Source organism: Microtus ochrogaster, linkage group LG2 (genome assembly GCF_000317375.1).
Source record: "Microtus ochrogaster isolate Prairie Vole_2 linkage group LG2, MicOch1.0, whole genome shotgun sequence".
Lineage (NCBI taxonomy): Eukaryota > Metazoa > Chordata > Mammalia > Rodentia > Cricetidae > Microtus > Microtus ochrogaster.
The window spans coordinates 6,905,864-6,927,243 of NC_022028.1; the positions used below are offsets into that span (position 1 = coordinate 6,905,864).

The 21,380-nt window shown below is 42.1% G+C and overlaps 1 protein-coding gene across 3 annotated transcripts in view; it reads left to right on the forward strand.

Moving 5' to 3' along the window:
- Positions 1–14,161, forward strand: part of LOC101997958 (24-hydroxycholesterol 7-alpha-hydroxylase) — an 88,093-nt gene extending 73,932 nt beyond the window's left edge. For all 3 annotated transcript variants that reach the window (XM_013350974.1, XM_005359803.1, XM_005359805.1), the window contains 2 exons: positions 9,938–10,025; positions 12,837–14,161. In XM_013350974.1, coding sequence (XP_013206428.1) covers positions 9,938–10,025; positions 12,837–12,908 — 160 coding nt within the window. In that variant the 3' untranslated portion in view covers positions 12,909–14,161. The remainder of the gene's footprint in view (positions 1–9,937; positions 10,026–12,836) is intronic.
- Positions 14,162–21,380: the final 7,219 nt, after the last annotated feature.

Genomic DNA, 21,380 nt, shown 5'->3' on the forward strand with positions numbered 1-21,380 from the left:
TTCCATACTTTCTTCATCCATTCTTCCATTGAAGGGCATCTAGGTTGTTTCCAGGTTCTGGCTATTACAAACAATGTTGCTATGAACATAGTTGAGCATATACTTTTGTTGTATGACAGAATCCACACCAATATAAATATTTGAGACTAGTAGTTGCTTTTTAATTTAAAAGTAGATTTAATAATCTATCCGTTAACACAACATAACATAGCTTAAGTATGGTATATACAGTATGTGCAAATCACTTAAAGATGATCCTCTGCTCTATGTTTGAGCAGTTAAATGACATCTGTCAACATTATAAAACCCTTTGGACTGCATAACTAAACTGTAATATAAATCTCCATGCTATATGAAAGGATGACATATAATAATAAGTCATGAGGACTCTGTAGCCAACAAGCTTTATCATATCTCATTCCAGTTCATCCAGGTTCAGAGTTGTTCCCATGTCGACGGATCAGCTTATACAGCAGCTAAGGTTTTCAGGTCTCCCCCGTCAATTCTGATCTTTGTTAATTTGATGGAATTCATAGTTTTGTTTCCACAGGAAACAAAGGCATAACCACTCCCCCAACACAATGCATTTCCTGAATTACATTCTGAAGTTAAGACATCCTTAAAACATATAGGTTGGTTTAATTTAGTAGTTTTTTTCCACTATCCAGTGTCTCTCAGCAGCTGTTGTTTTTTTTTTTTGCTTATTAGCATTTAAAAATTAAGTATTAATTAAGCATTATGTAGGGTCCGAATTCCCTGTGTTATATTTCCCATCCTTACATGGTTTATTCTTTTTATATTACTTTACTCTCTCTTCATTTGGGCAGTGTACACCAAGACTATTATTTTTAAACTGTTTATTTTTTGACTGTCTATTTCGATTTTCTTTTCTTTCTTAACATGCCTAAGTACATGTTCAGAGGTCTTCTCGGTCTGGACCTAGCTTTTTTCACAGCCTTATGATCGAGTGAGTCAGGCTTTAAAGGGCCAGCCTACCTGTTGTGACTGACATAGCAGGAAGGACTGGATGCACATGAGCATTTACAGGCTTCCCAGAGAAACTCGGAGAAAAATTTAAAATGTTGCAAAGCCCTTATGTGTATCTGCAGTCTACTTCAAAGACTCTGTTTAGCACATGGCACTGGTGGCTGGCTCTGTCCTGCTCGGGTCCATGAGAGCTGAGCCTCATGCCTGTGGGCACTGGCTGGGAACCATGGCCCCCTACTCCAGTTCTGGCAAGCTGCTGATCTGAACTCTGGAAGGCATTTCTACTTACTCTCACATGGAATAGCATGCCAGCTGCTCATAGACCCTATGCTTGGATATACAGGCCTCCGTATTGGACACCAATGTAATCTGGTCTTTCTTTGGACTGCCAACTCCCAAATAATGACACAGAGAATTGTTACTGAGTATGAAAGTTTGGCCTCAGTTTAGGATTACTCCCAAGTAGCTCTTAAAACTTAAATTAAATTAATATAAATAGATTATATTAATCTATTTTCTGTCATGGGTCTTGGTACCTTTCCTAAGTATGATATGTTCAAATTCTTCTGCATTTCATTGGCAAATCTCTGCCTCTTTGATTCTTCCCAGAGTTCCTATCTCTGCCTGGAAGTCCCGCCTATCCTCTCCTGCTTAGCTATTGGCCATTCATACCTGTATTGAACCAATCAGAAGGCGCCTTAGGCAGGCAAGAAAGGACAGAGCCATATCTTCACATCATGTGATCAAATACCCTGTAGCACTTCTTTATAGCATCATAGGAAGGGAAGGAAGAAAAATATCATGTAACCATACTCTATGAGTTGAACACAAATGTTGACTGTGTCTGATCTATTTTTTAAAACCATACTAATTAAAAACCCCCTTAATTCTATTGCTAATGAAGTCCAGACCTCCAGATATAAACAAGCAGGAGGAAGTAGTGTGAGTTATCAGACTTCTTTTTTTTATCAGACTTCTTAATAATAATAGAATACAAAATGAAGAGCCCTGTGATAATTGACAGGCTCATATTGAACTATGAGATTCAAGTGGGAGAGAAATATGGGATTATGTGTGAAGAATTTTCCTTGCTGGGACTCTCTGAGAGCTGGGTATCTTACCAGAATGGGACATGCTTTCTCTATCTGCCCCCCCTGTAATGTCCATCAAAAGCAAGCTGGCTTTATTTGGTTCCCACCCTTATAAGAGAATGTCTGTTTGGCTATAGTAAATGCTGTGGGTTAGATTCCAGGATAAAATAACAACTCTGGAACTGGGGAGTTGGCTTGGCAGTTAAGAGTGCCTATTGCTTTTGCAGAGAATATAGATTCAGTTCTAAGCCCCGCCTCAGGTGGTTCAAGCTGCCTATAATCTTAGTTTTCTGAGATCTGGGTTATATAAACTGTGACACATATAAACTCATAAAAACATCCACACATAAATAAATGAATATTTTTAAAGACCCTTATCCTTAGCAAGGTTAACAGTGATCTATACTAAGAAATAAGTAAATGTCAATACGGTGCTGTGGTAAGAGTGAGGCTTCAATATTTGAAATATGAAAAAGAAATTTATCTTTTAAGAATAAAAAATGGTTCTCTCTCTCTCTCTCTCTGTGTGTGTGTGTGTGTGTGTGTGTGTGTGTGTGTGTGTGTTTTGCATGCAGGTGGAGTGGTGTTCATGTATTCCAAGGCAATGCTAAGCTACAAAGTCATTAATGTGTCTTGCATTACTAATAGAAACCACACAGCTATCGAAAAATACCTTAAAAGTGTGGACTCAGATAATATAGATTAATAGTAGTCAGTCAACCAATTAAATGGTTCCCGAGCAATCAACATTAATGTGATTACTCACTGATTCAGTGACGACTTGTCGGATGTATGCTACATCTCATAGCATACATTCTGACATTACCTGAAATGTTCAGAATGATTTGAAAACAAACCGGATGAACCCCCTTCCTCCACAAAGTTTGTGTTCTAACTCAGGTCATGTTAAAAACTGCAGATTCTAAGATATCAAATGTTCTCAAAAAGCTTACTGTGTTTGGGGAGATTAGGTGTGGCAGGATAGAAAGCTAGCCCTGGTCTAGAAACTCTGGAAACATGGCTCAGCAGACAAAGGCACTTGCTGTGCCAACCTGGTGGTCTGAGCTCAATCCCAAGGATCCACACAAAGGTAGAAGGGCAGGACTGGCTACTGAAGGTTGTCCTCTGATCTTTGCATGTCTGCGCCCTCCTGTATGCATTTATGTACACACAAACATTTAATAAAAACACTAGCCCTACTTAAAGGAAGATGGCACATGGTAAGTAATAGGGGACTTATATATAGAATAACTTCTATAGCATTGTGGAGACAAAGGAGCTCAAAACAGCTTTTAGACTACATGGGAATAATCAATATAAAAACATTCAAGAAAATCTGTCTTCCTGGGGTTTGGTCCTATTAATCTGCAAGGAAAAAAACTCCCATAGGAATGCAACGTACATATTTGTTAGTATTAAATCTGCTACAATTTGGGATTTGTGAGCTTTCAGCACATTCATTCCTATGTCTTTATCAGGCAGATAAAATAATTCTTATGGTTATAATATTAGTAAATTATTTTTGTATAATCTTGCATTTGAGAAGTGTCATGAATAGTTTTTATTTTTACACTTTAATGCATAGAAACAGCACATTGCTTTTGAAGAGTGAGCAAATTCTAAACCCCGTGGACTTAATGGTCCTTGAATGAAATAATGTGTTATTCTGAGGAATGTGTTTGGTAAATAGTTGTGTCCCTTAAATTCCATTAGTTAAATATAATTAAATGCAAGCATTTGTTTATATAACAATTTCAGCATTTCTCTAACATTTAGAAATGCATTCTAATATTTTTTCACAGCATGGACATGTCTGCTAGGGTCTATAAAAAGGGATTAGGATAAGAAGGTGAACCCAAAGACAAACATATAGGCATCCTCCTGAATATTAACCTTCATCAGACGATGGAAGGAGACAGAGACAGAGACCCACATTGGAGCAGCGGACTGAAATCTCAAGGTCCAAATCAGGAGCAGAAGGAGAGAGAGCACGAGCATGGAACTCAGGACCGGGAGGGGTGCACCCACACACTGAGACAATGGGGATGTTCTATCGGGAACTCACCAAGGCCAGCTGGCCTGGGTCTGAAAAAGCCTGGGATAAAACCAGACTTGCTGAACTTAGCGGACAATGAGGACTACTGAGAACTCAAGAACAGTGACAATGGGTTTTTGATCCTACTGCACGTACTGGCCTTGGGGGAGCCTAGGCAGTTTGGATGCTCACCTTACTAGACCTGGACAGAGGTGGGAGGTCCTTGGACTTCCCACAGGTCAGGGAACCCTGATTGCTCTTCGGGCTGATGAGGGAGGGGGACTTGATCGGGGGAGGGGGATGGAAATGGGAGGCGGTGGCGGGGAGGAGGCAGAAATCTTTAATAAATAAATAAAATAAATAAAAAACAAAAGGTGAGAAGTACAAAAAAATGGGATGAGATCAGATGATGGGTATCATTAGGTCCAAGACTCTTAGCCAAGCTTCCAGAACCCCTTATTAATTTTTACCCACATTTATCTTTCCCCAGTGCCCAGGTAACAATCTGTGACTCATTTAGAGGAGCTCACAAGCCACTGAAAGAATGGCAGTCCTTATTCTTCTAGCCACTTAATTCTGGTACTTCATTATCAAGCTAAGATTTAAGCCTGTTAAGAACTGAACAGCAGCCTGGGTAATATCTAGCAGTTTGGTGAGGAGGCTTCCAAAACAGAACATGGTCTTTTCTGAGAAAATTTTCAGAAAAGGAGTCTTTTTTTCCCCCTTTTCATATGTTGAATAGAACCTCAAGCCCTTTGTGGTGCACTGGATCCTGGGATAGGATATTTTTCTGTGGCAAGAAAAGGAGACATTTCCAGAGGGGTTTGCCCTCTTCTCCTAACCCCTTCCTGTGGATGTCTCTCATATCACCCAGCTGAGCCACTGATGGCTCGTTTGGCATTTCCATCTCTCCCCTGTTCAGAAAGAGGATTTCAGAGATGGGCATGGTGGTGCATGGCTATCATCCTCGCACTTGGGAGATGGCAGGAGGAGGATCAGGAGTTCAAGGCCTGACTGAGCCACGTGAGACCCTGTCTCAAAATACAAGCAGAGTTTCCTTCCTCAGAAAGTGGGGCTGAAACTAAAGTGTACTAGGCCCCAGTGTCAGCTGTCGGCCACTGTCCTGCCATGACTTCACTCTGCCTCCTTTTCTCGTAGTCTTAATTTTCACATGAAGAGCCATGTTGTTCTGTGGCTTTACTGATGTGGGTCACTGTACCTTCAGTGAATTAGTGTGTTCAAGCCCAGATTTCTCTTTTCCTTCCTACAGTTGTTAGTTTAGGTGATGGCAAGTGTTTGAACCAAGAAAGTTAGCTGTTAGGATACTTACTGAGACTTCTAGAGTGGTCATTTCCTGCCGGATAAATAGAGAGGCACATAGACAGAGAAGCTGATGGTATCTGTCGTTTTCTGTTGTGGTTGTTCGTTTTAATATTTAACAGTCGTACTTACATATAATGTTGGATCATATCCACCCTCATTCCCTCCAATTTCTCTTCTACCATTCCACCACTTCTTCTTTCCAACTTTGTATCTTCCTTCCCCTCCCCCTCCTTCCATCTACCCTCTTCTCTCTCTCTCTCTCTCTCTCTCTCTCTCTCTCTCTCTCATTAAAAAAATACCCCCTGAGTCCACCTAGGACTATTAGCAAGGCTATTGGTCCATTTCCTGGATCACATCCCTGAAGAAAATTGACTGTACTCTCTCTCCCTTTCCCAGCAGCCATCAGTTACCAATAGCTCCTCACAGAGGGCTGGGACTTCATGGGTCCCTCTAGAACCCTTGCTGGGATTTTGTGCAGATCATGGCATTCAGCCCCAGCCACTGTGAGTCTGTGTATGCAGTTGTGCTGCATGTACAATCCTCTGGTGAATCCATCTGGCCCCTGACTATTGTTGGTCAGGAGATTAACTTCTGCTATCTCATTGGTTGTTAGTGTCTAAGTTACTTATTTCATTGTGATTAACTTTGGTAGGTCATATACATTTAGAAATTGGTTTCTTTTAGCTTCTCCATAGTGATATATGACTTTTTTTTTTCTTTCAATTTGGAGAGCAGTATTATAAATATATCTTTTCCCCTTTTACAAAATGTCAAGAACTTACTTTTACATTTAAAATGAGTTTTGTCAGCTATTAGAACAGTCATGATTATAGATAAGTAGAAAAAAAGAAAAATATCGGTACAGTAAATTCACCATCTCTCAGTACCCACCAAAGTTTTGGTGTATTACTTTTATGCTTTTAATTGTGTATATTGTAGGTACTTGATGTTATTTTGTGAACAAAGTTTGTCCTTAAGAATTTCTGAATCTCCTCAATGTCTGTTGTAATGACTCGCTTTTCATTTCAGATTTTATAAAATTTGGTCTTTCCTCTTTAATTTGGCTAAAGGTTTATTGATCTTTTTAAAGACTCAAGTTCTCATAGAATTGATTATTTGTATTTTTCCTGCCTTTTTTTTTATTACTTTCATCATCTCTGATTTTGAATATTGAAGGCGGATCGGATTAATACAGACAAATTGCTATAAGCTTATACAACTTTAATGTAAATAGCACACTCATGCAACCGGAGTTCCCGCGATGCCCAGAAACAGGAAACAGGAAGGGGGCCCCAGCGTCTGTGCCCCCCAATTTATAAACATTTGCCTGAGGCCGTCCTGCCCCCAAAAGGCGGGCTCTCCCTACAGAATATCACTTCCCATCTACTCTTTTTAGGTGTTGTTTGTTTTTCTTTACCCAAATCCTTTGGGTGCATCACTGAGGAATCTTAACCCTTTTCAAACTTGTTCAAAACATGGAGAGAGAATGTCCTAATTTATTTGATGAGGTCAGCACTACCACATTCAACTCCGCACAGAAACACTACAAAGCAAATAACAGATAGCTCAACATTTCCTATGAACAATTGATGCAGAAACCCAGAAGTAGTGGCTCAGGGGTTAAGAGGACTTGTTACTCCTGAAGGACCCAGATTCGGTGCCAGCACCCATCTGGTAGCTAACAACTCTAGTTCCAGAGGATCCTATATGCCTTCTTCTGGCCTCGGCTGCCACTGCACACATGGGATGCAAGCATAAATTCAAGCAAAACAGAAACTTTCATACTTAAAAAATAAAAATTAAATGATTATTATTTTTTTTAAAAAAATCACATTCTTAAAAATAAAACTCAGCAAAATGCCAGAACTGAATCCAGCAGCATTCTTTGGGGTGGGCTGGACATGGTGGTGCATGGCTTTAACTCTGGCATTTGGGAGGCAGAGACAGACAGACCTCTGTGATTTGGAGGCCAGATTGAGAACTTGTCTCAAAAAAGAAGAAGAAGGAAGAAGAAGAAGAAGAAGAAGAAGAAGAAGAGGAGGAGGAGGAGGAGGAGGAGAAGGAAGAGAGAGAGATTAGGGTCAGCAAGATGGCTCAGAGAGCAAAGGCATATCCTTGTGTACCAAACTGCGGTCCTCCGAAAGAGCAACAAACCCTCTTACCTCTGCACCATTTGTCACCCCACTTCCGTCCGACACCATCCTTATCTTCATATCTTCTTCCCTTTGGTTTTTCTCTCTGAGCACAAAGTGTTTATACTTACTGTTATCCTCGGTCAAAAGTCTGGTGCCTCAGCCAACCCGTTTCGTGTATTCTTTGCCACGTGGACATTGGGCACTCAAGTTAAAAGGAATGATAAATTTACACCTCCCAGCATGCATTCCTCGCTTCTCTTCACTAAGTTCCTCTAGATGATCAATATCCATGATGGGGGCGCCACACCGCCAGTGGAAGTACTATCTAGAAATCCGCACAAAACACAGATCTTTTGTCTTGTCCCAGACCTCTGGAGTCAGAAATCCAGAGGGTAAGGTGTGGAGCGTTCTGCCTTCCCAGTTCTCCCAGGAAATTCTGGCAGATGCTAAACTTGGAGAACCATTGACTCACGGTTATTTTGCCTCCTGCCACAGACCTGATTTGTATTTTCCTCCAAGATTCTTTAAGATGAGGCTGGGGAGACACCTCTCCTTGACTAGCTATGCTTCAATGCATGTTGCCTCTGTAACTATGCCTGCCTGCTGCCGTCTCCGAATTCCAGGGCAAGAGCATTCTATTTTCATGAGCTGCAGCTGGTAGCAACCAGGAATACACGGCAGAGCTCCTGCTCCTGGCAACAGGGACAGTTTTCCAGCCCTAGCTGGCATCGCTTGCAGTGACTTCTAGGAGGAAAGAAGAGAGAGAGGTTTTCCTTTCGAAAAGTCAGAGAGAATCCAGACGTGGTAGAACACTCCTGAAATCCAAGTACTCAGGGGACTGAGGAGGGTCAAGGACAGACTGGGATTGCATATGGGGTTCCAGGACCTCTTGGCCTTGAAACCAACAGTGACAGAAACAACAGCAACAATAAAAGTTCACTCAAAATCAGAGCATCTAAACTGGAAATAGCTCCACCCAGTCCTAGCACTCCATAAGCATTCTGTTTCTTTGATATACATTGCTCTCTTCCAAGAAATCCAGGATTGGCGCTTTTACCCACCTTCACCCCAACTCTGGCACCCCGCCTGTGTTCTCTCCCGTGGATCCAGGTCCACAAGTGATAGTTTATTGTCATCTAACCTGACCCCCCACCACTCTCTTATTTCATCCATCTTTAGTGTGCACTGATGAATTCTCCTGGAATGTCTGTGAACGCCACTCTGGTTAGGAACCTGAACCACAGCTGTAAATCACACCCTTATCCTGTCAGGACTTGTGGCCCTCTAATCTGACCTCAGCTGTACCTTTGCGAGCCTCTGGTTACCCTTCCCCAGGGCTTGCCCAGCTGTCTCCAGGCCCCCATGATCCCTCTCTTGGTGCCCTGGCTCTGAAACACTGTTAGTCACCATGCCTGCCTATGTCCTTCCTGAAGGTCAATCTCAAGGTTTGCCTGCAGGAATATCCAGGTCCCTGCTCCCTCCAGACCCCGGATCCCTACAGTATCTTTGTGCCCACCTTTGCCATATCCCCTTGGCCTGGTTGTTGCTGTTACCTCTTGCCCTAGTCTTGGCAATGCTGGGTTTGCTAGGAACTCATTTTCCACAAAGCCCCTGCAGCTGTGTCCAGACAAGTATTTTTTACAAATGGGGAGACCCCACAAGTGCTAAGTATTTGAGGAATTTTCACCATGTTTGTATTTTAGTGAGTTGTCTTCCTAGATGTGCACTCCTGTCCTTCTAAGTGTGAAAGCAGAATCTGTTATAAATAACACACCTCATTATTTTCACTCTTTTGACATGGAAGTGTTGGGGAAACATTCTTAGCATGAACATATCTCAGATGGCTTCTGAAGAACGCTGAAAAAAAAAACACAGTGTCACCGATGGCCAGATTCTAGTGTTAGCCGTGGAAGAAAACTCAACATAGTGGTAAATGCCTAAAACTTTTATTTTGCCATTGCCAAAAAGTTTACCTTCATTGGGTACTAGAGAAAATCCTACTAGAATGTCCAAATATTTAAATTTGGGTAAAATCATATCTTTTCCTTTAGCTAAGATACAGTGTAAAATTTTGGTTTCCTTTTGTTTATACATATGTGCCTGTGCCTGGTTATCTTCTGGCCTCTGCGAATGCATACATACTCTGTGCACATGCACACACAGGCATACCTATGTACTCAAAGATAAAATACATCTTTAAAAAGCAGATTTTTATTTATTATGTTTGCCTAATAAACTAAGCATTTTATACATCATCTAAAGCAACTGAGCCATCCCAACCACTCAGTGGAATATGTGGTATTAAGAAGAGATAGGTATTCATGCATCTTTTAGAGACAAGTAATTGCCTTATGTTTTTCTTTCAGGTGGTTTGCTCTGCTAGAGATCCAAATATGTATTATTTTAGTGCTTTATAAATATGACTGCAGCCTTCTGGACCCATTACCAAAGCAGGTAAGTGCTTTTAGAATGACTAGCATTATTATGATTTGTAATATTACAATTTGATAGAAACGTGTGGCTTTCAGTACTAGCCATGTGTTGAGGGAATCCCTTAAATTTGACCTTGGCTCCATATAAAGGGCTTCAGTAGGTCTATACATGAACTCTTTGTTTTAAATGTTGTAGTAGCCCTTGGTCCATTCAGAAGGGGACCAGATGCAGACACCACCACCCCCCACCCCACCCCACCCCCCGTAAAGATAGTAAGCACAAAGCTCTGCTGTGCTGTCCAGGAGAGGTGCAGGGCCAGTTCGCCCGAGTGCTGCAATTGGTGAGGACCAGGACCAGTTCTCCCACTCTCATGACTTCAATGCTAATTCTCCCACCTGCCACAGGTGGCAAGGGGTGGAGATAGGAGAGGGCACCTCTCCATCACCCACTCCACCATATGGCCAATGAGGAGTGGGGCCAGATCTCTCATACAGCTTTGTGGGGCAAAACCACCTATGCCCCTGAAAAGAGAATCAGCTCTATTGTGCTGCACAGATGAGGTGCAGGGCCACTCTGTCACTCTTGTGACCCCGTGACCATATATTTCCTTTTAAAAATATAAATATAATTTTATTTCTCTCATTATGAATCAAATGACAAGGAAATGCAGCAAACCTTTATTTAAGCCATATGCCACACTGGTGGCCTGATGTTGGCATCCTGGCATCCATCCATGAAACCACTCCAATGTTAGGCACATATTTTACTGGTTCGGGTGGTTTTGTTCCATTGTAGCATTTTTAGGGTGCAAATCCCTAGTGTGGGTCCCCTTCTCTCCCAAAGCCAGTTGGCCACCTGGCCAAGGAGGCCAAGGGGACAAAGCGGGTAGAACTGACAAGCAGGACCTTGTCCAACCTGTGAGTATGACAGAGGAAGCCCTCCAGGAGATAACATCAGTGAACTATCTCAGCTTTATTCCAGAGTATAGGGGATGTATAGGATTGGGAACAGTAGTTGAGGAATTACCTAATTTACATTAAACAGCACGTTCCTATCATAAAGCTCCTAGTACAAGTCTTAGTTATCACCAGTACACAATTGACTAATTACAATAAGGGCAGCAGGGAGAAAACTTCTGCAGGGAACTGTATCCAGGGTCACACTAGAGATAATTCAGGCACCAGGCCTAGAGACATTCTCCAGATAAGGTCAGCTAGAGAGCAAGGTGCCCTTCGCCAGAGGGAGGGAGTTGCCATGTTGCCAAGCTTGGAAAGAGCTCACAGGCCATAGTAGACTGCAAGCTCCGGCCAGGGACTAGCAGGAAATCCAGCACCTTAGAAAACAGAATTCTATGCATCTCTCATTAGAGAAGCACCTATGGCTTCATGTGTAACTATGGGTTCAACTTCACTGGCTCATGAACTATGCAATCCATTCTATCAATAGATTGGTAGTTAAGGAATCCATTCTGTGTCCTTGAAAATAAAAAGGCTGATTGCCTAAATTGTATCCCCCTCCTTTCTCAGTCTTCATTGACCCCCCCCCACCAAAGCTCAAGACCGACAGAGCTTTTTATATCTCTAAACCTTAGAATTCTTTCTTTAGCAGTAGACTGATACTCCTTACCTTACCCTACAAACTCAGATGTTACGCTTCCATAGCAAAACAAATCCACACGTGACAGTCAAACTAACAGTGTGGCTGTGGTCTGCCCTCCAGCTCCAAGTCATTTCCAAGTACCTATGCAGGTGCCAAGTATAGCGGGGTGTGAGGTCCAAGCTCCAGAGCCAAGAAAAGGGGGGCTACAGAAGGCTGGGAGGCTGAAAAAATATATAAGGAATCATGTAGAGACAAGACATAATTATTGGCACACAGGTTGACATGCAAAGGCCACACACAGGGACACAGGCACACAAGCCTACTCCCACGTAGAGCTCAGGTAGGAAGGCATATTAGCTGCTTTTCTGTCTCTGCGATAGAACACCATGATCAAGGCAACTCATAAAAGGGGGTGTTTGTTTGGGCTTATAGTTCTGAGGGGATAAGGGTCTATGATGGCTTGGAGAGACATGGCAGCAAGCAGCAGGCCTGGCGGCAGGAAAAGGGAGCTGAGAGTTACATCTTGAACCACAAACATGAAGCAGAAAGGGTAACCTGGAATTGGCCAGGCTTTCTGAACCCAGAGCCCACCCCCTGTGATACACTTCTGTGGATATCAGAAGCACTGCTAACTGGGGAGGAAGTGTTCCAATACTGAGGCTGTGGGGGACTTTTCTTAGTCAAACCACCACAGAAGAGGAAGGCAAAGGCATTCCCTTCCAACCTCAAGGTCATGTTTCTGTAGAGTCACACAAAGTGGCATTCTCTCAGCAGCGGTCATCTGTCTCTGCATCTCTGTTTTCCTCTGGGGCTCCCCAGGCATCATTAGCTGACCCTGTTTCCTTGGTATCAGGTGTCAGCCGTGTTTCAGCTGACTCATGCCCATACCTGTATCCGTGCCACATTGTCTGACTTTCCTACACAAGGTGTCATAGCTTTTGAGCCAGGGATGTAGAAAGCACCTTCAGCCTGATCGGGAGAAGGGTAGGCAGCAGGCAAACCCAGGTGAATGTATGTGGAGCTGAGAGATTATTAAAATAAGCTCACTTTCTCTTCCCTACATCTCCAACGGTAAAGTTGATGCTCAGTGTTTTGAAACTTGGCAGTACGAGCATTTCCCAGTCTTCCAGCCTCTGCTCCGTACCTTTTAGAAATCACAGCCGGGGAAGACAGAACTAAAGCTGCTGACTTCTGTCTTCGTTTCTGTATCTCTTCTACATTTCTGCTTTTTAGAGTTGTCTGCATTTGGTGGGTGTCCCCCAGCCAGAAGGGAGATGCCGAATCGAATATAAACAAAGAACATGACATCCGTTTGGGCTCAAGAGGGTCAGAACCTTCTGGAAGAGTAAAGCTACCCAGCTACTGCCCTCATAGCATCCTGACCTGAAGACATCCTAGTGACACACATGATTCAGATCTGAGGACCATGCGTCGGATTTCACTGTCAAGAACACAAAGACCCCAATTCAAGGTTTAGAGAAAGGGTTCGACTGATTTTTTAAAAGTTGATAAAAAGTTGGAATTTGGCTTCATATATAGCCATATCAAACTTCTGTAGCGGCGTAAATGAAGGCAGACAGAAATTATAATAATACATTCAGCTTTAATTGGTAAAAGGCTTATAGAACCCGAGGTTCCAGCAGAGAACAGGAAAGCGGAAGGGGAGGGGGAGAGCACACCAGCAATATTTATTAGTAAAAAATATCCTCAGGTGACCCCGCCCTACAAGCAAGGTAATTGGCTGCGGCTACCCCTACAAACTTCAAGTATAAATGTCTTTTGAATGGAAATATTGGTACATTAAATTCACTGTGAAGATGACATACTTAACTCTATTTTACAAAAAAAGGAAAGAAGGAAGGAAAGAAAAGAAAAAAGTTTTGGACACTGAAAAATTAAATAATGACTTCCAGGCATTTTCTATTTTTAAAATATGATTCTTAACTAGAAGTTGTAAACCTTAGGCTTCTTAATGTCAAACACTGCAGCGTGCCTCGCACTGAGAAGTGTGGAGGGAACGGTGGCTTTATGACACGTGTTGGGACGGGTTCCTGTGCTGCCCTCGTCCTGCATAGACAGCACCATCTTCTCTGCAGGGGACAATCAGTGTGCATAGATTGTGGTGTCGATTTGTATTTTAATCAAGGGGAAGCACTCTTTTGACTCACAGAGTCTTTAATTATAGTTCAGCAGTGATGATGCACGGTCTTGCTGCATCTTGGTATGCCATGCTCAGTTGCTATCCCTGGGAAGCATGCTCTTTTCTGAAGGGAAATGGAGGAGCCCTGGATAAGGGAGGAGGGAGCTGAGATGAAACCAGTTCGGATGGATGTATTGCATGAGAGATGAATAAATAAGAAGAAAAAGGATGAATAAATAAAAGGGAAAAGATCTCATATTGTGTCAGATGCGTAATTGCATACGAGTCTGTTACTGAAGTCTTGGAACAACGGGATGTTTGCCATTAGGTTCTGGAGAGAAAACCCAGCATGTCCACGGGAGCATATGATTCTTCTAACAACAAACAGTGGTGTCATCATTTATACTCCAGATTCCAATAAAAATTCTCTTCATCTCCTCTGTTTCACTGTGGCTTCATAGTGCTTGCCAGTCTCCTGGCTGCTTCCCTTTGTCCTGGCCCCAGCTCCTGAAGTTGAGAGCTTACCAACTTCACTTGCATCTCTAGAACACAAGTGAGTGCTTTTGAGAGTGTTCGCTCTTTACAGCGAGCCAATTGATGTTGAAGCTGAGCTGGCTGCTCAGGCCGTCTCTTAGCAGGCTTGGTGGTCTGAAGGAGGCCATGTAGACATCCACAGTGGCTCAGAGTGTTGCAACAACAGCCTGTTGGGTTCTGCTGTGACAACTGTGTTCTGAGGGAAGGCATATTCTTCCCACAGCCAAGGTCCACAATGAAATGCTTGTATTTGCATACATTTGCATACATTTGAACTAGAATGCAGAGGTACCTCATAATGGTCAATGGTATCTATTACTTTAAGAACTACTGCAGACAAGGAAATATGTTGGTGTTTGGAATAATGAAGAGTTAATATTTGGAGGTCCCGTGTTTCTTTTATATCTCGCTGGGGATTTGTATCATATTCTTGTATTAATTGGATTTTACAGAAGCCAGAGCCTGAGACAGAATTATATGAAGATAGTTTACTTGGGAAGCAGGAGACAGGGCAGGGAGATAAGAAGCCCGAGAGCTGTGTTAGCAGGCTGTGTGTTATAACATCAAGGGTCTGAGAGGCAGAAATGGCTGAGTACTTTGGAGAAATGCTGAGTTCAGGAGCAAGTGAGTTCTGCAGCTTTGCAGGGTCAGAGAAGCTCCAGCAGGTGAGTCTAAGCTTGTCTGGATTTGCTGAACTCTGAACTGAGGTTGGGCTGTGGACACCTGGCCTGGGGGCACAGTGACATTGGATGCGCTCTCCTCCAATCTCTGACAGTAGATATCCACACTGCTACCTCCAGACCACCTTCGTGGAAATCCACTATACCATCTTCAAAATGGTGGCTGCCAAAGACTCGTTGGGTTGGCTAAAGCTGCCTTCATGACATTTAAAGATGTGCCTAAGGGTTTCTCCACTCATGATGAACCCAGAACTGTAGGCTACGTCATAACCCGCCCTTAGAATGCTTTGCTGCATCTCAGCCAATCCTTAAGTGGCCGGATAAAACAAGTGTGGGCTGTAACCAGTCAGGTTCTATACCTCCCTTCCATTTTCTGCACGTAGTTTTTCTTTTCTTTGGCTACAAATGTGATCTGCTGTGAAGTAGTGGGGTACAGCAGTCTGCAGTTTTCTGTCCAGACTGCTATCCAATTCTAGTGCTGCAAGCCAAACCAAGAGCCACAAAATCCCAGTTATTGTAATTTTCTAACAACTTCAGAGCTCTTAGAGCAGATGAGGAGCCAACAAGAAAGTTCTGATAACTCCCATGAGTCCTTGAGGGATGCAGGAGAGGCTCTATTGGCTGGCCCCTTTGGGGGTTCCTCTGTCTTCTAGAGTTGGTTCGATCTTGACATCGGTGCACTGCATTGAGCACCAAATGTTTTTGGCTTCTGTTTTGACTTTTGGCAGTGCTCATTCGCACTGTGAAGAGATGGTGTGGACCATCGGAAGCCCTTGCAGACCTGGAGTAGTTAGAAAATGCATTGAGTCCCACAGGTAATTGAATTGGATCCCCTTGCAGACCTCCAGTACCTGACTGGATGAGACAGAAGCTGGCAGTTTGCACTTCCTAATGGAGGGAAATGCAAACCCGGGCCATCCAGGCATTGCAGGGAATTCATGTTGTAGCCTCTTCATGTTTCTCCTGAACATGAAGGAATATGACAGACTTTAAACCCTGGCAAACTACAAATTTCAATGAGAACTATCAGGTCTGCTTGTGTCTGCATGGGGTGTGTATGCGTGAGTCTACTAAAATACATGAAGGAGCTTATATTGGTCTTTTCTGTTGCTGTGATAAAAACACTAACCAAAGCAACTTATAGAAGGAAAGCTTATTTTGGCTTATGGTTCCGGAGGGATGAGAGTCCATCATGGCTAGGAAGTCTGGCTGCAGGAGCAGGAAGCTGAGGGATCATATCTTTACTAGCAAACACAAAGCAGAGAGAATGAACTGAAAGGAGGATGAGGTTGTGAACTCTCAAGCCCACCCCAAGTGATACAGTTCCTCCACCAAATGCTGTACCACTTCCCAAACAGGGCCACAAACTGGTGACTGTTCAAGTACTTGAGCCCGGGGAGGACATTTCTCATTCAAACTGCCATAGCAGCCTGTTTAACTGACTTAGTGGGAAAAAAAAGTGTTTGAATCTAGTTATTAATTGTAGACTTTTAAGTTAGATTTAAAAGTTAGACAAGTTTTACTATATGCTTGATATATCAGGTCACCAAGATGAGGGTTTAGCCAAGGAGAAAGATGTATGAGAATGAATTGCTTCATACGTATGGGATTTGTGTCTGACTGTTGGATCTGAGCGTCTTTTTACCTCTGTGATGTTTGAATTTGATCATTGTTAGATGGGGTCTTCTGTAGTCCAGGCTGGCTTGGAACTTACTATAATAGTTCTGGCTGTGAGCTTCTGATCCTCTTGTGTCCACATCCCAAGTCCAGGGTTTGCAGGAATACACAAACATGCCTGACTCCATTATGATGTTTTTGATATTTGCTTGATTTGCCAATAAGCTGAGACTATGGGACCAGTGACAGGGCTTCCTTAGTCCTTGAATTATTTATGTTTGGCTGGGGTCAAAATGGAAGTCAAAAATACATTGTGCTGGAGAAGAGGTTATGCTTTTATTTTCACAGAAAATGAAAGGCTGTGGATTCATTGAAGGTTGACAGAGATCAGCTTTGATCGGGGGAGACCTGGCTGCAGACAAAAAGCAATAAACCTAGAAAAGCTACAACATATGTTTTCCTTGCTCAAACATAGAACAAAATGTCTTGGACTGGATTGCGTACAATGTACAGTCCATACTTGTGCTAATGCAGACATGTATGTTACCTTTGAAAGTTTATGTGTTTTCAGAGCAAGGGGACCAGACACCAGTGAAAATGGGTGGCCCAGGTGATTCAGTCTCTCAGATGCCTCTGCTACGGTTTCCTCATCAGAGTTCTGCATTCAGACCAGCTCCTCAGCTGCTGGCTGAGATGTTCCAACTTCACAGACTATTCTAGTCAGGACTTAACTATTATCCTAATTTTCTCAAGGATCTCCAAAATGTCAACCTTCCTCCCCCAGACAACAGGAATCAGTCTAAAGAACACAACACTCACCTTCTCAAGAGATGGGGTGGGTGGTTTTTGGTCATTCATGGGTTATGGATATCTGTCATTGTTTAGGGAGGATTGGTTAAAAATTGTTATTGGTCTTGGTCAGAAAAAAAGATTAATAAATGGGATTAGATTCAGGGATCTCTTTCTGAAGAAGAAAGGGGGGATATAGTATGGAAATGATAGGATAAAAGGGTAGGTTATTGAGTCTACTTTTAAACTAAAAAAACAATACTAATCTTAAATATTTTATATTAGTATGGATTTTTATATATTGATACAAATTTAAGGTTACTTTGTGATTCTGTATATTTTTCTACTTTTGTTTAAGGTATTTTTATATAGTGATATAAATTTAAGGTCATTTTTGTTAGAATATACTATACATAGGTTTCTACTCTTGTTTAAGGTGTTATACCTGTGAAGCTCATTTAACAAGGTAATCTAAATTTCTACTCCTTGAAAATTATTTTTACAAACTATTTAGGATAAAAAAGAAATACAGGTTAATAGTTTGCTATCTATATCAATCAAAGTTGTAGTCATGTTAGGTATGTTTTCAATGTCAAACAGATATATTTTTGATAGATAGGTGCTCTTCAAACACTTCAAAGACCTACAGAATATGACATTTAAAATGTTTGAATAACATAAGGTTTTTCATGACAATAAGACACGTCTGCTCCTGACAGCACCAGTTTTATGATGGACATTGAAGAAACTCTATATAGACTTTCTATTCAGCTTGATGTCTGTGTGAGTATATGGACAACACAAATTGACTTTGTTTTTTTCTTCTATTTTGGTAATGGACAACACAAATTGACTTTGTTTTTTTCTTCTATTTTGGTGAGGGAGAGGTCTAAAGGGTGGGGGCAGTCATGGGAGGACTGGGAAGTGTGTGTGATCAGGGTTGATGATATAAACTTTGAAAACAATCAAAGAAAAGTTTATAGGAAAAAAAAAGAGTGTCTGTGTGAACTTTGGTGGAGTTACCATGCAGCCGAGCAGGGTGTTCAACCCCTTGCAGAACCCTGTACTTATTCCGGGTCCTGTGGCTAATCTGGGCTGATAGGATGAATGTCCTTGTGATAGGCATCAATGCCGTGTGGATGTAGATTGACCTTCTTCCTTTTCTTCCTTTCTTCTGTGAGATGATGAAGGAGCAGCAACAGCAAGGCAGATTATATCTCCGACTGCTCCTGGGTATGACTGTGAAGGAAAAAAACCCTTTGCCACAGCCTACAATGGGGCACAGTGTGAGCGACTGTGATATTTTCTACCATAGCATCAGAAGCTACCTGGGCAATTTGGAAGCTGAAAAGCTCTGATTGCTGTCCTTTCTCTTTGATTTTAATCCTCTTTAATTTGGTTTCATTTAGATCAGGGGTGGGACAACCTTTTGACACTGTGATATGATGTTGTCATCTACAGTGCTGGGTAAGCTTTGCTGACATGCTAACAGAAGTCATCTGCTCACAACAGGAGCATCAGCGTGTTTATACCAGAGTGTTTGCATGGATACTCTGTGCAGGGATCTTGATTTCTTTAAAGTCATAACATTTGCAGTCAAAATTATATGTTCACTGTTTACTTCATTTTCTGGGCAGTTAGTTGGCTTACAAAATAAGCAATAGTTCCCATTCAGCTTAATTTCCAAGTCACACAGGTTACAGACTCATGTAGTAGCCATTCAGCAGCACACTTATTGAGCATATAACCTTACCTGCCTGTGTGTTTACTCAGAGAGTAGAACATGCAAGTTTGGAATAGGAATATATTCTGATCATTTGTGTTCAACTCTAACTCTATCACTTTCTGAGTGTGTGGGAGTCTGCAGGTTCCTTAGCCTCTCTGAACTGAGACCGCAATGACATTTGGGAGGTGTTCTCATCTGGTGTGGCTTAAATTGTTATATAAAGCATCACTCACAACCAGTGTAAAGCAAAGGCAGGTATTATTACAGACGGAATCATCTCAGCCGCCTCTGTCTTTTAAGGCAAACTGTAGTTCTGTTTCATACGAAAGTCTTGCTGGAATTAGACCACAATTTCTTGTCTTGAGAAAATGTAAAGCACTGCTTAGCTCTGCTACCACGTTGCAGAATTGACATCTTCATGCCGAGCAGCCAGGAACCTTTTGTCTTTCCATCTCTGTCTGCATTGAACTCACGCAACATCAAATCTCCTTGGCTAAAAACAAAGTGCTTAATTGTTTCCCCTCTCAACTTGTTATCGCTGTGTGTTTTATTGATTTGGTTCGTAGGCTGCATAAACCATGTCCATCACGTCTAATGTGATGTTTCCCATCTGTTCAGTTTCACAGAAGACTGCCATGGCAAACAGTAACTTAGCTGAGTCTGTCTTCTGCTTTTTAAACTGAAGCAAACCATCCAAAAGTGTGATTTACAGGCTCTCCATGATGGGAAATAAGGGGAATCTGTTGCCTCACAATATCTGTTGCATTCTGGAAAGGCACAGACTCAAATCCCACGTGACCACACAATTCTGCACGAGAGTGAGCTGATTGCATTGTTCCGCTGACTGCGTTTCACCGCACTCTCAATAGCATTTGGCAGTGAAAAAGGGCATATACATTTTTGTTTCATTTCAATTGTGTTATAAATTTCAAGATGGTCAAAAAAGTCTGCAGAAAAAAAAGAAAAATAATTGCTGATAATTACTGGACCTTGACAACATTTTGCTAAGTGAAAAAAGCCAAGTAGAAAGGACTTCTTATGGCATGGAATATCTTGGACATGCAGCTATGCAGAGAAGTAGATTAGTGATTTTCTCTGCCTAGGAAGGGTTCGACCTTTGTGTGTGTGTGTGTGTGTGTGTGTGTGTGTGTGTGTGTGTGTGTGTGTGTGTGTGTGTGTGTGTGTGTGTGTGTGTGTACACAAGCATCTGTGTGATGGTAAAGTAGATAAAGATAATAGTTGTGTGGTAGAGGTATTCTTTGAGAATAATGAAACAATGTTTTCTCCATTATAATTATTTCACATTCTCAGCAAACAATGGTAGTTGCTAGGAACCAGGAGTTGGAGTAAAGTAAGATACATTTGGTTAAAGAGTATAGATATTTTGTGGTTGTAAGATAAGTACGTTCTGAGGAGCCCATATATCGCATCATGACTGAGTTTTAAAAGAACCTAGTAAGGCTGAAGAGATAGCTCAGCAGTTATGGACCCTCTGCAAGAGTTCTGTCTCTAGCACCCACATGGCAGCTCACAACCACTTGAAGTCTAGTTCCAGGATATCCAACGCCCCTTCTGGTATCTGCAGGGACTGCACATACATGGTATACATGCATACATGTGGGCAAACAAGCATGCACCTAAAAATATATAAATCTTTAAATTTTTAAAAGTGTATTAGCATGCTTAAAATTCATGATAAAATATTTTAAATTGAGGGCAGTGATAGTTACACAATTCTAGGACATTTTAATGCTGCTGGATATTCAATGTTAGATGAATGAAATGTCTGAAATGTTAGTTGTACCTCCATAAAACTGCTGTAAAGACTATTGTGTGTGTGTGTGTGTGTGTGTGTGTGTGTGTGTGTGTGAGAGAGAGAGAGAGAGAGAGAGAGAGAGAGAGAGAGGGGGGGGGGATATGTGTTTCCAAATATGAGACAGCTGTGCAAAAAAAAAAATACAAGGTACTAAATACTCTGCGAAACATCACACTTCTGAGTTCATGGCACTTCTTTTTGGGCCAGTTGTTAACTCTTTAGGGATGATTGCATGCAAGGAGCCCTGTCCTCAGCATCACAGTAGAGTACCTGGTGCCTAGGAATGGGATGTGCTCTACCCAGTACTGTTGCAGGTCCACTTCTGCATCTTCGCTGTCCCCTGGCCTCCCATGGTGCCTGCGGAAGCTGCATCTTTGTTGTTTGCTGGCTACTCCCCAGGCTCAGCCACCTCAACCCGTGCTCGTCTCTCTAATGCAGGAAGACCAGCATTGGTCTTTCAGCTCTTGCTTTTTTT